At 43.8% G+C, this 19,106-nt stretch overlaps 2 protein-coding genes across 7 annotated transcripts in view; one reads left to right on the top strand and one right to left on the bottom strand.

Moving 5' to 3' along the window:
• SRPX (sushi repeat containing protein X-linked) overlaps positions 1–19,106 on the top strand; it is a 71,153-nt gene that overhangs the window by 21,249 nt on the left and 30,798 nt on the right. For 2 of the 3 annotated variants that reach the window (XM_081908995.1, XM_081908996.1), the window contains 6 exons: positions 1,465–1,591; positions 1,996–2,117; positions 3,794–3,973; positions 6,021–6,154; positions 6,343–6,464; positions 9,107–9,631. In XM_081908995.1, the coding sequence (XP_081765121.1) occupies positions 1,465–1,591; positions 1,996–2,117; positions 3,794–3,973; positions 6,021–6,154; positions 6,343–6,464; positions 9,107–9,287 (866 nt within the window). In that variant the 3' untranslated portion in view covers positions 9,288–9,631. Of the gene's footprint in view, positions 1–1,464; positions 1,592–1,995; positions 2,118–3,793; positions 3,974–6,020; positions 6,155–6,342; positions 6,465–9,106; positions 9,632–19,106 lie in introns of those variants that run through there. The other variant, XR_014167861.1, reaches the window with a different exon arrangement.
• SYTL5 (synaptotagmin like 5) overlaps positions 13,839–19,106 on the bottom strand; it is a 61,924-nt gene continuing 56,656 nt past the window's right edge. For all 4 annotated transcript variants that reach the window (XM_081908973.1, XM_081908976.1, XM_081908975.1 and 1 more), the window contains 3 exons: positions 18,821–18,956; positions 17,391–17,599; positions 13,839–16,469 (listed from right to left, as the gene is read on the bottom strand). In XM_081908973.1, coding sequence (XP_081765099.1) covers positions 16,327–16,469; positions 17,391–17,599; positions 18,821–18,956 — 488 coding nt within the window. In that variant the 3' untranslated portion in view covers positions 13,839–16,326. The remainder of the gene's footprint in view (positions 16,470–17,390; positions 17,600–18,820; positions 18,957–19,106) is intronic.

Here is a 19,106-nt window from a genome sequence, read left to right as displayed (position 1 = left end):
GCGTGTGTGTGTCTAGTGATTATCTCTAAGCAGTTAAAATGGCTTTAAACACTGTGGCCCAGCAAGAAGAGTTCACTGATCCATGAGTGCTTGGAGATGCAGTTCCTATAGTAACCAAAGTCTGGTGTCTTAAGTAGCTGAAATTAATAGTAATACAGGAAAACTATGGTCCTTTGATATAGGAGACTCATAAACAAATATCAGAAACACTGCATTTTCCAGGAACGTTTCCATTCCTTTCATTTAATTTTGAGTATGCACATATTTAGGTAATGGCATAAGCACCAAAACACACAACTGCTTTACCTGCAGAACTGCTTGTTCTCATGTGCATTGCAAGCAGCTTGCACTGACAATTTTGCACCAGCAGCTACTTGTCATTTTGCGTGTCCTTTCTCAGACTTCATTGAGAAGGGCTGCAGTTGTACAATGAACCACCTTCTGCTAATAGGAAGTGTACCAGAAGACTCCTTTGCAATAAACAGGGAGCAGCTGCCCTGTGGTGGGAGAGCAATCAAGTGTACTGACTCTTTAATACTGCTTCATACATTTCTTCTCCTGCCTCTCCCCCAGGCATGTGTCATGCTCAAAAACACTATTTTTCTAGAAACAGAGGTGCCGGAACTCACCATGAGTACCTCCTTTGTTCTGTTATAATGGCAGTGGCACCCACCTGAGAGGTGCCGGAACTGAGTTCTGGTGAGTTCCTCGAAAAAAAGCCCTGCTCAAAACATAATGCATCAGGAAGCCTGTGTCGTTAGGCCCATATAGTAGGACCCAGCCCTTTGATAAAGAACACTCTCAATAGCCTTACATTGCATTTAAGTGGCAAAATTCATACAAAATGTTTTTAGAGGTGTCTCGGTGAAGTTGCCTCTAAACATGCAAGTAGACCTTTTGCATTAAGAACTGCTCTCCAGAATAAAGTAGATCTTCAATCATTAGACTGCATCAATACACTGAAAAGTATTTTTTTATATGAAGTGTTTTTTTTGGAAAAACATCAGAAAGTTCTGGAGATTAGAGAAATTTTCAGGTGCATAAAAATGGAAGAAAATAACAAGGGGGTGGTATGAAACAATTTCAGTGCTTTCCTGAGCTGCTTGCTTTTAATCTTAAGAAGATATCTTCTTTTTTCCAATAATCTCCGTTTGGTGTTATTAATGTTGTGCCAGAGTCAATTTTAAGTGTCCTGGTAGCAGTTTGATGATTAACTTGTTGAAGATTATTTCTGCACTGTTTACATTGCCTGCAGGATATAGCTTAAACCAAGTGCGGCTGTGCTATTACAGTGCGGGATACACGTTCGCAACCCACAGTGTCCACAACCCGCAGCGGCGTGTCTGCACATGCGCAAAGAGCGATTTAGCGCTTCTGCGTTTTGGCAGTCTGCAACCCAAAAAAACGCAACCTGAAGCATCTGTAACCCGAGGTATGACTGTATACCCGTGTGTTTATTTTCAGATATGGAACCGCCTAGAATCCAGTGCCCAAGTGTAAAGGAGAAAATGGCAGAGCCCAATAAACTGACAGCCAGAGTGTTCTGGGAAACCCCAGAGGGAAGGGACACTGCAGATGGCATTTTGACAGAGTGAGTGAAAATGTGTGAACTGACTAATGCATATAAAGACATGGGTTGGATTTAATACGCAGTCACTCCTGGAAGTCTGTATGTGCCCACAGAACTTGTATTTCAAGTCTTCCTGGTCTGTTTGGTACAGGCAGAGCAAATCCGGCTGCACAGGTGATTTCTGATTCAGGGGTTGTGCTTCAGCAGTAAATCTACAGATAAACCTCCACAGGGACAGTGTTTGTTCTTGGTTATATATGTACCATTCTGTTATATTTGCTGCCATTGGGGAATTTTGGAAAAGGATATATTGCACTGCTATAATCAGAGCTGCAAACTGAACATTAATCTAAATTGTATTCCCTAAAAGGTCCTGTCTCTGCAACAGTAACAATTATTGTTTGCAACATTTTCTTTCTTTTTAGTGTTATTTTGAAAGGACTACCACCAGGATCACATTTTTCAGAGGGAGATCACAAGATCCACTACACTGTGTTTGACAGAGCTGGGAATAAGGGAACGTGCAGATTTTATGTTAAAGTTAAAGGTAAGAACATTTGCTGTTGTGGTTGGGGGAAGCAAGGGCATCCAAGTTAGGCCCTATTTATGTATATCTTACCTGGAGCATGGCTGCTGCTACTGCTGCTGCTTTTGCAGTTTCTCTGATGGTATTCGGTGTATGTGATCTTCCTTAACCAGGTGGGTACAAGATGTAGACAATGCCAGGAGGTTGTGGCATCAGTCCATTATACTTCCTGATGTGGGAATATATGTAAAATCATATGCCTTGTTCAGTTTTCCTAAGCTAGGGATCTGCAAACTTGCCCCCACTTTGTATTTATTTATTTTTAGATGCCAGGTGAAAACTGCTCCCTTTTGGGGGGACAGGCTTTTGGAGGCTGATAGGTGAAATAATTTATGAGTTTTGATTGTTTTAATTTTTATTATGTGTTATATTTTGTGGTGCCTTAATTAGGTGTAAATCACCCTGTGACCATTTTCGTGAAGGGCATAATGGAAATATCTTAATAAGTACAGTGGTACCTCGGGTTAAGAACTTAATTTGTTCTGGAGGGCTGTTCTTAACTGAGGTACCACTTTAGCTAATGAGGCCTCCTACTGCTGCCATGCTGCCGGAGCACAATTTCTGTTCTCATCCTGAAGCAAAGTTCTTAACCTAAGGTACTAATTCTGGGATAGCAGAGTCTGTAACCTGAAGCGTCTGTAACCCGAGGTACCACTGTAATTAAAACTATGTTCCACAGTTTTTGAAGATAGCTAGGCGAAAGGTGCCAAAAAGAGCCCTTGTGAATGGTTCCATCTTCACCAGTTTGAGTTCTACCAGGGTATGTCGCTGATAAGAGCGGCTACGAATAATTAGTGGAATGCCCTTGGTTTTAGTGTTGGAGGAAGCATTGCTTAAGGAATGGCTTATACATATAGAATAGCCTGTCTGAGAGTTAGATGTTCAAGCTTAGTGACTGATGCGCGACTGGAATTGTGCACACTTTGTTACTGCTGCTGCTGCCATCACCCTTCACCAAATAGGGCATTTTGCAACAATGAATAAATCCCAATACTGTTGTTAAAATCATAACATTAAAATCACAGAACCAACCAATAACAAAATTAGCACCACAAATGTACTGGGCTGTTTGGCACATAGCAATGCCTTCTGCAGAGTCTGGTTATGCAACAGCCACTGCTTGGGCAGTGGAACAGAGCAGCCCCATTTCTATGTATACTTTGCTCCACTTGCTATGTATACTTTGGAAAAACAGGCAGAGAGCCAGGCCCACAGTTCTAGATGTTGTGCCACTAAATAGCTCTTGGGGGAAGTATTGTGCCACTGGAGGAAATTGGTAATACAGAGGTTATATTAAAAGCTATGGTGCCTGCATATTGCAGCAATTAGCATTATTCCGTGCATTAGCAATAGACTGTGCTAGGTCTAAACTCTGCCGTGTTGATGTAGCATAAGCTCAGGGCTATTAACAATATAAGGAATATCTGGCTATACTATGCATCAGTTAATATATGTGAATGACACACCTGTGTGTGTTAATGAATCTATATGTCAAACTGATTATAAAATCAAAAGGTGCTAATGTCTCTTGAAGGCTAAAAAAAACCAAAGCCCATGCAATTGCATTTTCATTTCATAGAAGTGATGTATTAGGAGAGAAAATGAATCACTGAGTGCTCCTCATTTTGTGTTTACAGTCAGACGTTGCGGGAAACTGAATGCTCCAGAAAACGGCTACATAAAATGTTCTGGTGACGGGGATAATTATGGCGCAACCTGTGAATTTTCCTGCATCGGTGGATACGAATTGCAGGGAAGTCCAGCACGAGTTTGTCAGTACAATTTAGGCTGGTCAGGAACAGAGCCAACCTGTACACGTACGTAATGAATCATTCCAGTAAAAGAGCAGCACATGGGGTGGCAGGGTTGTGTGTATTGTGGGAAGACTTGCTTAGCACAAACACTGTAATTGTTCCACATGCTTCAGCACTTGCAATTGTTCACTGGGTTTTGGCTAGCAAGCTGTTTATGCAGGGTTAAGCAAATGAGATGTTGCTAATGAATAATGATCTCTGTGTTATACAACTTACCTGTCTATTGAAGATGACATGAGATACAAATCTGTGGCTAAGCCTAAATGCGGTATTTTATTGTGTTAATGCCAAGACTGTTCTCACTTTTTCCAGAGGTGTTAAGTCACCCTGTTCCACAGAAGCTTGTGGGAAGTTGCACAAACGCAGTGAGGCTTTTATGTTATTTCCTAATCACCAGTTTTATATTCCCCATTACAAGCTGTTTTAAAAACTCATATTCATGTTTTGAAACAGCTTGCAATGTAGCATTAGCAGGCAAGGGTGCTGGGGAGCTCTGCCTGGATGTGTAAAAGAAGCAGCTTTACTTAACGCACACATTAAAGAGCTGTCTGTGCTACATCCATTACATACGGATTTCCTTTCTCTGGCTTGAGATTTCTTTGCATCTCTCTCCTGTTCTCATTCTATTGATCTCTTTCTCTTTCTTGATAGGAATTGATTACCAAACATCCGCCCACATTCTCCTGCCAACTCAAAACATGTGCAGATTTTGCAAAGTAGATACCACTTAGCATCTGGAAGAAGCAGTAATTTGTTGCAGGTTGTGAGTGAAAAGATTTAAGTGTGATTCTTTTCCTGTATTCTGGCTGCTAGATCCAAGATACTTGGCAAGATATGTATGCAGAGCACTTAAGCATTTTGAACATCTGTATCATTAATGGCTAGCAGACTTCCTAAGAGCTGTGTGTAGCAGGGAGGAGCCCAAGCCAGGCACCAGGTTTAACCCTCAGCAGGGCTAGCTAAAATATCTTAAAGGATAGGAGAAATCTTGCCTCAGATTCTGGAGAGGTGGTACCAGTAAGAGTAGAGAAACCTTTGATGAGCCAATGGTTGTAACTCAGTAAAGGTATTCTCATAAGTTTAGAATGTGATGCACCAATATGCCAGTATAATGTCATAATATTTGGCATTACTTAATGTTGTGTGCAGAGGTAGCATTGCGTCCAATCCCTAAAATGTGTCCCAGTAATCACAGGCATTGGCTGGGTAATTGTGCATGAAACAGGCTTGAAGGACCCCACACACTCTGTGAGCCTGTGTGGTGTCAGGTTGAGACTTCTCTTGATTGAATGTTTGCCTTATTTGAATCTCTTGCGTATTTTGTGTAGGGAAGATGAGTACTTTTAACCAATCCGTTAAAGCAGAGATAGCAACATGTGGCCTTCTAGCTTTCGTTGGATCATAATTCCATCATCCCTGATATCCTGGCTAGATCAGAAACTGGAGTCCTACAACATATGGAAGTTCACAATTTGCCTGTCCATGTCAGAGTTTGCCTCATGAACTAGTGACGCAAATAGGTGGGGGGTTAGTTATCCAGAGTGAGTGCTTGTAACGTACATGCCACCACAAGCCAATTTTCAATAATCACCATGACATGTTTGCATGCTAGTTTGAATGCTGGAAAAAATAACATCTCTGCAACACAAGTATCTGCAGCAGAATTTGTCCAGATCCTCTACCAGAAATGAACAACAACTGTGCATTTCCTGAATTTATGAAAATTTCTGATAACCCAGAAAAGATCTAAGGCTATAACCCTTCGGAGCTTTATTTGGGAGTGAATTCAGTTAAAACCAGAGGGATTTGCTTATGTTAAAAATGCATAGGCTCAGGCTGCACATCTTGCTTTTGAGTTTTCTGTTGCTTTTAAGAATTGAGCTACCATTTAAAACCTTGGTGTTGAGTTGAGAACATTCTTGATTCTTTCAATCTGCTCTGTCCCCTTTTGACTTCCATGACCAAATCAATTGCCATTATCTCCAGCTGCTTAAGGTTGAAAACAGGTCTGTTATGATGATCATCATTGTCTTCTTGCTTGTAATTTCAGCCATGAACATTAATGTTGGTGTGAGGACCGCAGCAGCCCTCCTGGACCAGTTTTATGAGAAACGGAGGCTGCTCATTATATCCACTCCGACTGCAGCCAATTACTTCTATAGATTGCAATTGGGAATGCTGCAGGTGAGGCACAGCTCCACTTTAGCTCCCAAAATAGTGTAGATGAACCGTGTCTTTAACAGTGCATTAACTTTTATGTCTCAAGAGTCCCTAACATTACAGGACCATAATAATAAGTACACATTGCAGAAACTCCCATTACGATTAATCCACTTGATGTTTATCTCCAATTCATATCTTGATTACTTTAGCCAGCGCTGTGTGGTTTAGATCTCCGGCACGTGACCGTGGTTGAGTTGGTTGGAGTCTATCCAGCACAGCTGGGAAGAATAGGCTTGAGACTGATGCCTCCTGCGCTGGCTTTGCAACTCAGGTAAATTAAAAACTCTCTGTTGATAATAATGCAGAATTGTTTCCCCACCCCAATATTGCTCTTTAATGTCTTGATTGCATTTTTAGGGAAGCACAATATATGTTAAAAACAAAACTGAATGTGAGATTCCCTTGAGCAAACAGCATCCCTGAACAAGAAACGCTGCATGAGTATTTCTCAAGGAGACGTGCAAATTTTATAATCACCAAGCAGTGTATAGAAAGAATATGCATGTTCTGATGTTTAATCTTGCAATCCATTTTTCTGAAGCAGAGCTCTGTCTTATACCAATTACTATGTCCAGCCCACATAAAAGCCTGCCTTTGTAGACTCAAAAGTTATATGATAAACAGGTACATTACCGTACATGCTTCTTCCATGGCAGCTGGGGGTGGAAATGCTTTTCCTATGCTTAGAGCTGTACAAATGGGATGTTCAAGTAGCCACTATATCAGGGTGGCAAACCTCTGGTCCTCCGATGTTGCTGGAGTCTAACTCCAGCCATTTGACCATTAACTACAATGGGAGTTGGACCCAACATCAGGAGCGCCCCAGGTTAGCTACCTCTCCATTGCACAGTAAGGGGATCAGCTGCTTCATTCCACAATTGAGTGTCATAGCTCATATTGATAAACCAGGACATAATTGGCAGGATCATGCTATTGTTGAGTCCAAACCCTATTTCCACCTATTGCAAGGGAACCAGTTGTTCTTCCACTTTTCCTCAGCACAGATGTGTTGCACAAGGTCAGTTTGCACTGTGTTTCAGAGTTAGGGTCTTTTCTGCTCATAGGAATGTAGTGGTCCCACTAAGCCTGTACCAGTCATTTGGAAGAGTAGGGAAATGATGGAGTTTTCAGCACTGTATCAGTGGCATCCTGATACAGGGAAGTAGCATCCCTAGTGATAAAAACAGAAGACATAGAGCTTCTGGAAAAAAACAGTGGACAAAATCTTGAGCAGCTTTCATAGATGTAACATGATAACTTGTGCAAGATTGACTGTAGCAGCTTTCATTCCAAGACTGGACAATGTCTTTTTAATACATGCTTTAAAATTCATGGTCTAAATTGTATATGACTTGCTGACTGTGGCTGAGAGTTCAGTTTCTTTGACTTTAAAAAGTACTGTATTTTTCGCACTATAGGACACACTTTTTCCCCTCCAAAAATGAAGGGAAAATGTGTGTGCGTCCTATGGTGCGAATGCAGGCTTTCGCTGAAGCTGGAGAGCGAGAGGGGTCGGTGTGCACGGACCCCTCTCGCTCTCCAGGCTTCAGGAGAGCCCCACCGTCAGCCCCACAAGCTCGGGGGACAGCGGGGAGGCGGAACGCCGCCATCCCACTGTCCCCCGACTTGGTTAGAAGGCTGGTGGGGGGAGAAGCCTGCTCCTCCCCGTCGCCAGCCCCGCAAACTCGGGGGACAGCGGGAGAGGCGCAGCGCACCCTTCCCGCTGCCCCCCGACTTGGCTAGAAGGCTGGTGGGGGGAGAAGCCTGCTCCTCCCCGTCGCCAGCCCCGCAAACACGGGAGACAGCGGGAGAGGCGCAGCGCGCCCTCCCGCTTTCTCCCAACATGGTTTGGAGGCTGGCGGAGGGCTTCCTCCTCCACCAGCCCCGCAAGCTCCCAGAGCGATGCCAAAGCTGCGCGCAGCTTCGGCATGGCTCTGGGTCCCGTTCTGAGGGAGGGGGAAGCTCGGACTTCCCCCGCCCCAGCCCCGCGTCTTTCCCCGTCCAGCCGGGAGAGGGTCGCGGCGCGCGCTCTCCCGGCTGGAGAGGTGATGCGCGCCTATGGCAGGAGCCTCCATAGCCGAGCGTCACCTCTCCAGCCGGGAGAGCGCGCACAGGGCTAAAGCAGCCCCCCGCGACCCTCTCCCGGCTGGAGAGGTGACGTGCGCCTATGGCAGGAGCCTCCATAAGCGCACGTCACCTCTCCAGCCGGGAGAGCATGGACGGGGCTAAAGGCCGCTGCTCCCTGACCTCTTTGGGGCTGGTGGTGGGCTTCCCCCGCCAGCCCCAAAGAGCAGGTCGAAAGGAACCTGAAGCCTGGAGAGCGAGAGGGGTCGGTGCGCACCGACCCCTCTCGCTCTCCAGGCTTCCAAGGTAGCCGCCTGAACGCATCTTAAACGGCACCTTGTTTTAGAGCGGGAAAACAAGAGGGGGAAAATTCTCCCACTCTCTGCGCAGCGCCTCCTGCCGCTTCGCTGAAGGGGCGCTGGGCAGAGAGTGGAAGAATTTTTTTCCCTTGTTCTCCCCCCTCTAAAACAAGGTGTGTCCTATTGTCCGGTGCGTCCTATGGTGAAAAAAGGGATTTTTCTTTCTCATGCTTCATTGCAATGGATAGTTATGGCATGTCTTTGTGGTGCCCGGAGTACAGGGAACACAACAGGGCAGGTATATGTCCTTCCAATCAGTTAGGATTGCAGATTGGACTGATTAGAAGGGTACCTGCCCTGCTAGGCCCACACGGCTTTGCGAAGCTGGTATGTGGGTTTGGACTTTCAAAACAGCATGGGGCTGGCAGGGGCAGCATGAGGAGCAAAAGGTTCTCAGGGCAACGGCCTTTGCTACACCTCTGTGACGATACATGTAATGTAGCTGCTTATTTTAAAAGCAAACCAACTGCTTCTCTCTTCATATTGCCAGGTTGTTGCTCCGCATTCCCCACTATAATTTCAATATGGTGGTGGTTGATAAACATGGTGTGGACAAAGAACGATATCCTTTCCCAGCGACTCCTGCTGAGCTCTTTGCTCTCATTGATACTTTCCCTTTGAGAAAAGAAGAAATGAAACTGCAAGCAGAAGCTGGCCAGTCCTGTCCCTGAGTCTGGATTACAGCCATTCGCGTGGCGGTATGTTGCTACCCTCCCTGCCCCTCCGGTGCTACTACACAAAGCATGGTATTATGGAAGTCACTGATGTACAGATTCTTTTTTTTAAAAAAATGAATGTTTGTGTTTAGCTTTGTGTGTGTGTGGTGGAGCTTCCTTTATTTAGCATTTTACATAATGCCTCTTCACTATTTTCAGAGATTTCTAAGAAAATCTATAGAAGAGAATGAAAATATCAAATTACCTTGGTTAGGTTTCCAGGAATGCCATTGAACGTTGTTCCCTGTGTAAATGTTTCCTTTTCTTTTACAGATCTTTAATAAAGATGTTGTTTTGCAGTCTATGGTTTTAATCTTAAGCATTTGGGTATGGAGTAACTACAGACAGTGCTAAGGCATTATATTTAAGATACTCGCAAGGAATGGAGGCAAAGAAATAAACAGAGAATTATGTCTTGATTATCAAACTTCATTTGGCAAAGTTTATAATTAGTACCTGCAGCTTCTCTTTTCTCCCTGTACTCCTTTATTCTGGGGCAGGGCATAAAGCAGGAATTACAGCCTGTGGCTTAGTTTGTATTTTAATTTACCAAAGAAATAATGTCATTAACCATTTTTAAATGCTGTTCCCACAACTTTTTGTCTTGCAAATGTTTGGGGACTACAGCTCCCATCAGCCATGCATGACAAATGCTGTGGGATGATGGGAGTAGGCCTTGGCAATGTACAGTGGTGCCTCGCAAGACGAAATTAATTTTCTTCTTGCGAGTTTTTCGTCTTGCGAAGCACAGTTTCCCATAGGAATGCATTAAAAATCAATTAATGTGTTCCTATGGAGACCGCTTGCCAGGCTGGCGGTGCGGAGAAGGGCTTTTCTCCCCACCGCAAGCCTTCAGCACAGGTACGGGAACAGAGGGGAAGACGCACAGCGCTTCTCCTCTGTTCCCGGGGCTTGTGGTGGGAGGAGGGTTTTTCCTCCCCACCGCCAACATTCAGAACAGCATTCTGAATGTTGGCGGTGGGAAGGAAAACCCTCCTCCCGCCGCCAGCCTTCGGAGCAGCCTACCAAAGGCTGGCGGGGGGAGGAGGGCTCTCCGCCCCATCGCCAGCCTTCGGAGGAGCCTTCCGAAGCCTGGCGGGGGGAGGAGGGCTCTCCGCCCCATCGCCAGCCTTCGGAGGAGGTCCGAGGACAGTGGAGAAGACGCACTGCGCTTCCCCGCTGTCCCCGGAGATTTCCCTATGGGCTTTCGTCTTGTGAAGGAAGCCCATAGAGAAATTCGTTTTGCGAAGCGCCTCCAAAACGCCTTTCGTCTAGCGGGTTTTCCATCTTGCGAGGCGTTCGTCTTGCGGGGCACCACTGTATTGATACATCTCCCAGGACTAGAAGTGGTGGCTGCTTCACCCAGCGGTATATTGTGGGTGAAACTGCCTCTGCTGAGTCCCTCTGCCACCAGCACCCAGCACATGAAGGAGAGACAAGCTGCGGCAGATGGACTCTGGAGCAGTGGTGGTTTCACCCAAAATATACCACCGCCTCTGGTCCTCATACCACTGAGGGAGGAACAAACTACATTGGCCAGGACTGATGTAGCTTTTTTCTCCCTCAGCTGCCCAGTGGGGCAGGCGGCTCCTTTAAACTTATCTGTTCAGGGGCGTGCAGCTCCTGCTCCTCAACGGAGCCCCACTTGGCCTCTGGCTTGTGCCAGCTGGAGACAGGTCCGTTGCACTTGAGGGAGCCCTGCAGATGGAGCCTGTCAGCTTCCACCAGTAGGGCTTCCTCTGTCTCTCTCCCAGAAGAAAGAGATAGCTTGTCTGCCCCTGACGCCGGCAAAGGTGGAGGGAGCCCTGCCCACAACTGGTGCGAGTTGGAGGCAGAGTGGGGCTCCTTTAAACATGTCCATTCAACGGCGTGTGGCTGCCTGCTCTTCAACAAAGACGTCAGCCGGGGGCAGGAGCATCTTTGCCCCCGGGGTGAAACTGCCTCAGCTCCCATGGTGAGAGCTGAAGCAGTTTCAGCCCACACCTCAAGGGCTGGGGCCAATGCAGGTTGTTTCAACATTGCAGTGTTTTGCCAGAGTGTGATGTTTGGTCTGGTGATACATTGCAATGTTGAAAACCTAACATCACCCATCTTAACAGCCACCTGGAGACCACCAGCTTACAGAAGATTGGCATGAAAAACCAACTTAATATTCTAAAGCTAGGCTACTAAGTAATCAATGCTAGAGTCATTTCATAGTATTTAACAGGGGAGGGTGAATTCCCTTAAACTTTGCTACTCTCACTAGACTTTTCTCCCGCAAGGATAATTATATTCTTAAATTTAAAGAATAATCATCAATAAGTAGAGTTGGCTCCAAACATGTTCTTCCACAAATGGGAGAAAACCCCTTCTGATCATAAAAGAGCCTTTGAGCCAATGGCAGGAGGGACACAATTTGCACCAGTTCTATTTCACAGCCTTAGCATCCTGTGAGCAGAAAATCACCCACAGGGAATCTTAAACAATATCCCCTTGGGTTGAATCTAATACATTTTATGAAAACAAACGTAGCTCATCAGCAAAGATTATTTTCTTATCCCATGAGGACCCGTGCACTAACAAGTACCCAACTCTGTTCTATTTTGCAGAATTTTGCAATTTTACTATAGCTGGGGGTTAGAATGACTTATTATAGAGGAGAGAAAACCTGTTGCTAAGGAGGTCAGCAAAGGCAACAATTTCACCTGCCTACACTGGGAAACAGTGACCTAGAATTGAGGTGGGGAGCCTCTGGCCCTCCAGCTGTTGCTGGATTAGCTCCTTTCATCCCCAGCCAACATGGCTAATGATCAAAGCCTTGGGGAGGCCTGGGGGGTCCTGCCACCAAGAGGGCTACAGGATCCACATGCTTGAGCTAGAGGAGTCCCTCTTTAAAAATTCAGCTTTTGCACAGATCGAAATTTTAACATGGTGAAATATTTTAATTGCACACAAAAATAAGACCTTTTACACTAACTGCAAATGAAGCCAGTCTTCCCCCCCCCCCCCCCACAATCCATAAGTCTGTATAAATACATAGGAATGTACACTAAAGCAAGCCTGCATGGGGGGGGGGAGTTTTGGCTGACTTTTGGTAGGGTTTAACATAATACAGTTCATGCGCAACATAATTGTTCCAAATGAGACAACAGGAAAAAATACATTAGAAAGACATTGCACACAACAAAGCATTTTTGCTGATGAAATAATAATAATCTAACTTACATGGATGTTTTTAACACGCTGCCAAAGCCATCTGAAGACTAGCAGGATAAAATTCTGCAGGGCAGTAGTTAAAGCAAGCAGTTAGCATAATTTATTGCCACAGTTGAGTTGTGCTAGTCAACCTCTTAAGATTCAAGCAGGGGAATGAACCAACCCCATTGTCTTCTTAAAAGTTGGAGCCTGGTGGTACGAAGTGGTTATTCCACGGTGTGCTAGAGAGCACATTACCTGTGCCAGTCAGAAGTAAAGTTACAGAAGAAAACATCTTCACTTAGAGCAAGGGGTGACCACCATTTGGCACTTCAGAGTCTGTTGGACTCCCATGAGCCACAGCCAGAATGGGTGATAAGAGATGGGGAGGAGCTGGTGTCCAGCAGCATCTGGGAGATCACAGATTAGCTACCCCCGATCCTGATTTTTTTAGAGGATCTACTATTTTTATATCCAAGTATCCACACCATTGCCAGAAAACCCAGTAGGTGCATGTGAAACACGACAGAGTGTGAGACCAGTGTTAAGCAAACAAACTGTGTCTCAACTAAAGAGACCTTTTTTTGGGTGGTGTTAAGACAGATGAAATTTATGAATTTTGGGAGGTTCTCAGATTTGAAAAGTGGAAGTCTGGTCTTTTTTTGTACTTTCTGACTTTGGGTCTTTAAAATGCAATTCACAGCTATCTATAAGCTGGAAAATTAGAAAACTGGTGCAGTTAAATGCAAAAAAAGAGAGAGAAAGAAATTGTAACAATACTGTCATGAGATTCTATGATCTGGTTGCATGGCAATATGAAGAGACAGGAAAAGTTTGAAAGCTGCCACCATACCTGCTCTACTGAATTCATCTCTACCCTGTGGGATACAAAATGGTTAAATGGAAAACATTGCCACACTTCATTTTGTCCATTCATGCACCAGCCACAAACCTAGCCTTTTGGGTTGCTGTTGGTATTTACAATATCCAGTTTCACCTAGTATCAATATCATTTTATGGCAATGACTGCAGTTTTCAAATGGAAAAAGTGATTTTTGAACACAGAAATGGACCTGTTGTGCTTCTTCTGAATCACTGCTGTGCCTTATCTCTTCACCCACTAAGACTTAAAAGAGGTCTGATTCACATGCTGCGTTTCAGCCATTTTTAATATATTTTTTAAAATCTTCCTCTTATGTATGTATACCATGCCACAAAGCCAAAGGATTTTTTTTTTAACTTTAGTTACTGAAGTGCAAAAAAGTCTATGCACATCTAGTTGGAGTACAGTACTTCTTTTGGTACAAAAGCCAGTGTTGATTTTTTAAAAAAAACAACAACAAATAAGTGGGAGCTTGATTTCGTTAAGAATGTGTAACTGAAAGTCTTGGTAAAGAGAAATTTACCATGTGTGTGTCCCCGTAACTCAGTATTTGAGTATATTGCTCTACATGCAAAAGGTCTCTCACATTTCTAAACATAATTATTATTGTTTTACTGTGGGAAAGATGGTCCTTCTAAGACACTGGAGAACTGCTGCTGGGTAAAGTTATCAGCAGAGAGCTAAATGGACCAGTGGTCTGACTCTTAATAGCGCTTCCTATGTTCATAAATTCCACCAAAGTGAATGACAACCTAATTCTCAGATGACAGGACTTGGACTTCAGGGCTCAGCTTTCACTTTAGTGGTATAAATAATGATTTGGGCAGGGCATCTGGCAAGAGCCACAGAGACATATGGCCCTCACCCAAGAGCCTATGTTTATTTGAAATGGTTGTGCTGCCATGGACACCATTTGAGAGCCACCCTCCCTGCCAAAAGTATGGTTCACAACTACATTGGTTGCTTCTGCACCACCAATAACTAATCCAGCAGTTGGGGCTTGCCGACAGTGTGAAGATCCTATTTCTCACTGCTCTGCTATTTGCTTTAGTGGCACAGCATTCACAGTATCTTCAAAAGAAAGCAAACCAAAGTAGACTACAAGTCAAAGTGCACTTCCAATGCAGTTCTTCAAATTGAATGCTCCTATTCTCCTTCAGCCAAATTAAAATGGAAAAGGCACAGCATTGCACCCTTTGAATTCTTCAGCGCAATGTGCTGCCTGAAGCTACTCAGCAGGAGCAGTGACTATATGCCATTTGAGTTCCAGTGACTGAGGAGTTGGGTGGTGAACGGTTCACAGCAGGATTAATGCACCACAAGTGCCTCATCTTTGGACTGAACCAGAGCTTTATGAAAGAAGAAAGATACAGTCAAGGCTGTACTTCAAATCTGCTTCACATCCTACTCTGACTAATGTACTTTAAGGCCTGTATCAGGCGTGGCTAACATATGACCTTCCAGATGTTTGGACTTCAATTCCCATCAGCCCCAGCCAGCACGACCAGTAGTCAGGAATGGCATGAGTTGGGTTACAGCTGACTGGAGGATCTCAGGTTAGCCTAGCCACCCCTGACTTAGATAGAAAACAAATACAATACAATAACAAAAAGCTGAAAGAAGTAGGTATGCACAACTTAAGGAAAGGGATGAGGGTGGTGATGGATATTAATATTACAGTTTTCAAGTGCTTAAAGGGGGTTTGGGGTAAAGGAGAATAATTGATCATTCAATTCCTTACAACAGGGAACGAGGTTTAAGTTAAATATATTAGTAGCAAACAGCTTAAATCTTAGTGCAGTGCAGTTACTTGGTAGAGGCTATTTTTCAAAAGTTTAGTAGGCACTAACAACCCTGTTTTAGGGCACAGATTTGATTATCTGCTTGATAGCTTTCAACTAACTTAGGAATGTTCATTAATTATTCTGCTCTGAAGGTGTCAAAGTCCTGGGAAGAAGTAACTTGGTTATACATAGAAACGTAGGGTGGTATCCAGTTTCGCCAGCACAATGAGACTTCCTCTCCTCTCCCCACACCCCCTCAAAATCTACTCTGTAGACTCCTCCAACTCTCTGGAGCAGATTTTTAGACTGTAGGGGGAGGCAAAGTTATGTTGTATAAGTGGAGGCCTGCTGCACTAGCAGAATAGCAGCACTGGATGCAACCCTTAATGGCAACTGCTTCTTCTGTCCAATTGTTATGAGTGTCCTGGTTGGAACATGCCAAACAAATGTCTAAAGGGGGGGGGGCACAACCACTGAGATTTGTGGGGACTCTTGAAATGTTTATGTCAGCAAATTCTCCCGGTCTCTAAACCACCCCACCCCCACCCCCAAATAGCCATTCTGCTTCTGAGTGATGAAGTAGGGATTCCTTAACTGCTTATTACCAAAGCCACTTCTGGGAACCATTCAAGAATATGAACATGCAGAACTTGGAAGGGAAAGTAGATGGAACTAATTATTGTTGCAGCTTGTCTGCAATCTGACACCCATCCCCTTTGCATCTTCCAACCATTACACTTACTTGAAATGGGCTTGGAGTGAATTGACCTAAACAGTATCACAAAGCACTTTTGGGCCTATTTACTAATCACATTTCTCCTGTGAAAACGCAACCATTTCTTGAAATAATAACAATCTACAGGAGCTGCTTGAACTAGGGTTTTGTAGAAAATTTTAAAAGAACTTAATCCACTCAGTCACAGTAGGAAACACAATGATAAGAATCGCAGGAAAGTGCTGAATGCATTTATAATCCGTTTCAAGGGAGTTGAAAGTCCAAGTTGACCAAAAGTCCATGTTTTCCCTATTTTACATGTGCAAATTACACCAGGAGCTGCTCCATGGCAGGCCGGCTTTCATCATACCACCCTGTAATTAATTGTACAAGCAAAATACCTGGAGTTTTTTCTGTGCCTATGCATAGCCCCTCTCAGAGTCTGCGCTTTCCCATGCTAGATCTCAGCATTAATGCACCTTCCACAGAATCCCCAGGACAATCAATCATTCTTTGCCAGAGAAGTTGCTCCTCCCCTTGAGAATCCATCCAGTCAACTTCTTTGCCATTACTGAAACCTGGAAATTGCAAAACATGGCAAAGGTCAGCACATTTGCCACCACTGGAGAAATATATTGATTTTTTTTTTTAAATGCCCAATGTATTCTGTCCTATAGCCTCTGAAATCTATGTTTCCTTTTCATGTAGGGGAAAAACAAAACCCTAAACTATTAAAGAATGTGGTTAGATTAAGTCTAAAGGAAGAGAAGAGTAAAAAACAAAAAACGAAAGACCCAAAACTAAGTTACTTTTAAAATAAATTTAATGGATATGAAAATGGAGCAGGTGTATTTTAAGGCTGCAGTGCTCCATGTCTTGAATTCCCACTTTTTAAATTAATGGTAAAAACAACAAATGAGCTTTAAACAACGAATGAAATGTGTGCTTCACCTATACATATGCAACATCTAATAATAATAATAATAATAATAATAATAATAATAATTTTTATTTATATCCCGCCCTCCCCAGCCAAAGCCGGGCTCAGGGCGGCTAACAAAAATAAAACAGTACAAAAGTACAGTACAAACAACACTCTAAAATCATTAATTATAAAATTGATTCAGCCGAAGTGTTCTATTTAAATTTAGGGCTGTGGTTCAAATAGCTAATATGTAAAGCACTGGACAACTGGGGGGGGGGAATGGGTTGACCTCCATTTTGGGGGTGTCTGAAAGCACTGCAACATTTTAAAAAGTAGCATCATATTAATTATACTTGTAATAGAATCAGTAAGCCTGATGGGATAAAGTCTTTAAGTCCACTTAAAGGTTGGAAGAGAAGGCCAGGCAGAGTTCTTGGGGAGGGGGAAGCTCACACACACTAGAAATGAAAACGTGACAAAAACCTGATGATTCCTCCGTGCCCTTTTGACGTGCAAATAGTTCCCCACCCACCAAAAGGAGGCAAGATACATCTAATCAAATCACTGCTCTTACCTCCTCCGCGACTCAGGCGAACGCCTCCCAGGAAGATATTACTGGCAAGGGACTCTTTGTCCCAGACAGTGAGTTCTACGCAGACATTCTGTATATCTCTAGGATTCAAGCCACTAAAAGTGAAAGTATGGTTCCAGTGGGGATTCACGGTCTTTTTTATTACTTGGGTTTTGTGCTTAGATGCCTTGCTGTTGTCAGGAAGCAGGTACCTAAGGGAGAGAAAAGAGTTAGCAGTAAGATGTTAATGGGTTTGGTTTTCATGACACAAGCAATCTAAATGACAAGAGAGAATCACTACAGTGGTACCTCCGGTTACAAACTTAATTCGTTCTGGAGGTCGAACCCACTCATAACATGAGGCACGCTTTCACTAATGGCGCCTCTCACTGCCACGTTGCCAGTGCTCAAATTCCGCTTGCATCCCGGGGCAAAGTTTGCAACCGAGAGCATCTACTTCCGGGTTAGCGGCGCTCGTAACCCGAAGCGTTCACAAGGAGGGCGGTACGTAACACGAGGTTCCACTGTAATTTAAATGACCAGGTTTTAATGAGTGTAGCTTTAGGAGCTGGTTCCCAAGCATTATTTTTTCCTCCTCCACCTCCATCCTCTTTCCCTTGTGTACACATGAAGTCAGTACTTACTTTTGGGTAGTAGTCAACTAAGTTCTACTCAGAGTACAGTGGTACCTTGGTTTGCAACCGCTTTGGATTACAACCACATCAAACCCGGAAGTGTGTGTCGCTTTTTTTGGATTACAACCAATTTTGGGGGGGGAGGCCCCATTGGCGAAAGCGTGCCTTGGGTTACAACCTGTTTTGGTTTACAAACGGACCTCCAGAACGGATTATGGTTGTAAACCAAGGTACCACTGTAGATGCAATGAAACCAATGAATATGATTCAAGTTAGATCCATTAGCTTCAATGGGTCTGCTCAGAATAAAAGTTAGTTAAATTCTACCCAGGGTATCCAGCCCAAGAGATAATAAAAAGGAAATTGTTAAATTGCTGAGCTTTTACCAAAAATATGCAACATTAATAAAACCATACTCATTACTAGAGTTTGGAAAGAAGTCAGTGTAACACCAGGGGATAAAACACTGGGACATTAGCATCAGTAATTGGTAACTGTACAGAAAGCAAGGGTAAGAGCAAATGCAGAGTTCTCATATGAAGTAAGCAGTGGGTTCCTCCAAATATCCATTTTGTACCCCACTGCAAATGGAAGTATGACGATGCGACCACTCAATGATTGCTCTGCGCAAAATATCGAAAAGCAGCAGGAAGAACGTCAAGAAGCAAGACTTGTGTTTATTCCACACACAGACACACACAGAGAAATTAAAAGTATATTGTTGAATAAAAATGTCAGATTCTGTGCAGAAACATTCAACATCCACAGGCATGCTAAGGAGGGGGGGGGGGGAAATACCCTTTCACAAATGTGTCAGAAGTGCCTCCTGACTTCACAGCTGTTAAGTTCTTGGCTTCCTTGATGACAACTTCTAATATGCCTCCTGGCGGCAGTTGTGAGTTTGCCTTCTTTTCCTTCTTAGAGTTCTTCTTTCCTATATTAAAAATAAACCAATGGGGTAAAACCTCTTTACCCAGCTTAAAGAGCGTGTGTATAAAAACACACTTCAGTATTTTAGATAACCCACTGCCATCCCAGATTAGAAACTTCACACTTATCCCTATGGCTCACCCAAACAACCATA

The sequence above is a fragment of the Podarcis melisellensis genome, assembly GCF_964234715.1.
Source record: "Podarcis melisellensis genome assembly, chromosome: 4".
In the NCBI taxonomy this organism is placed as follows: Eukaryota; Metazoa; Chordata; class Lepidosauria; order Squamata; family Lacertidae; genus Podarcis; species Podarcis melisellensis.
The sequence above is the reverse complement of the archived record's forward strand: the minus strand, read 5'-3'. Positions and strand labels throughout refer to the sequence as shown.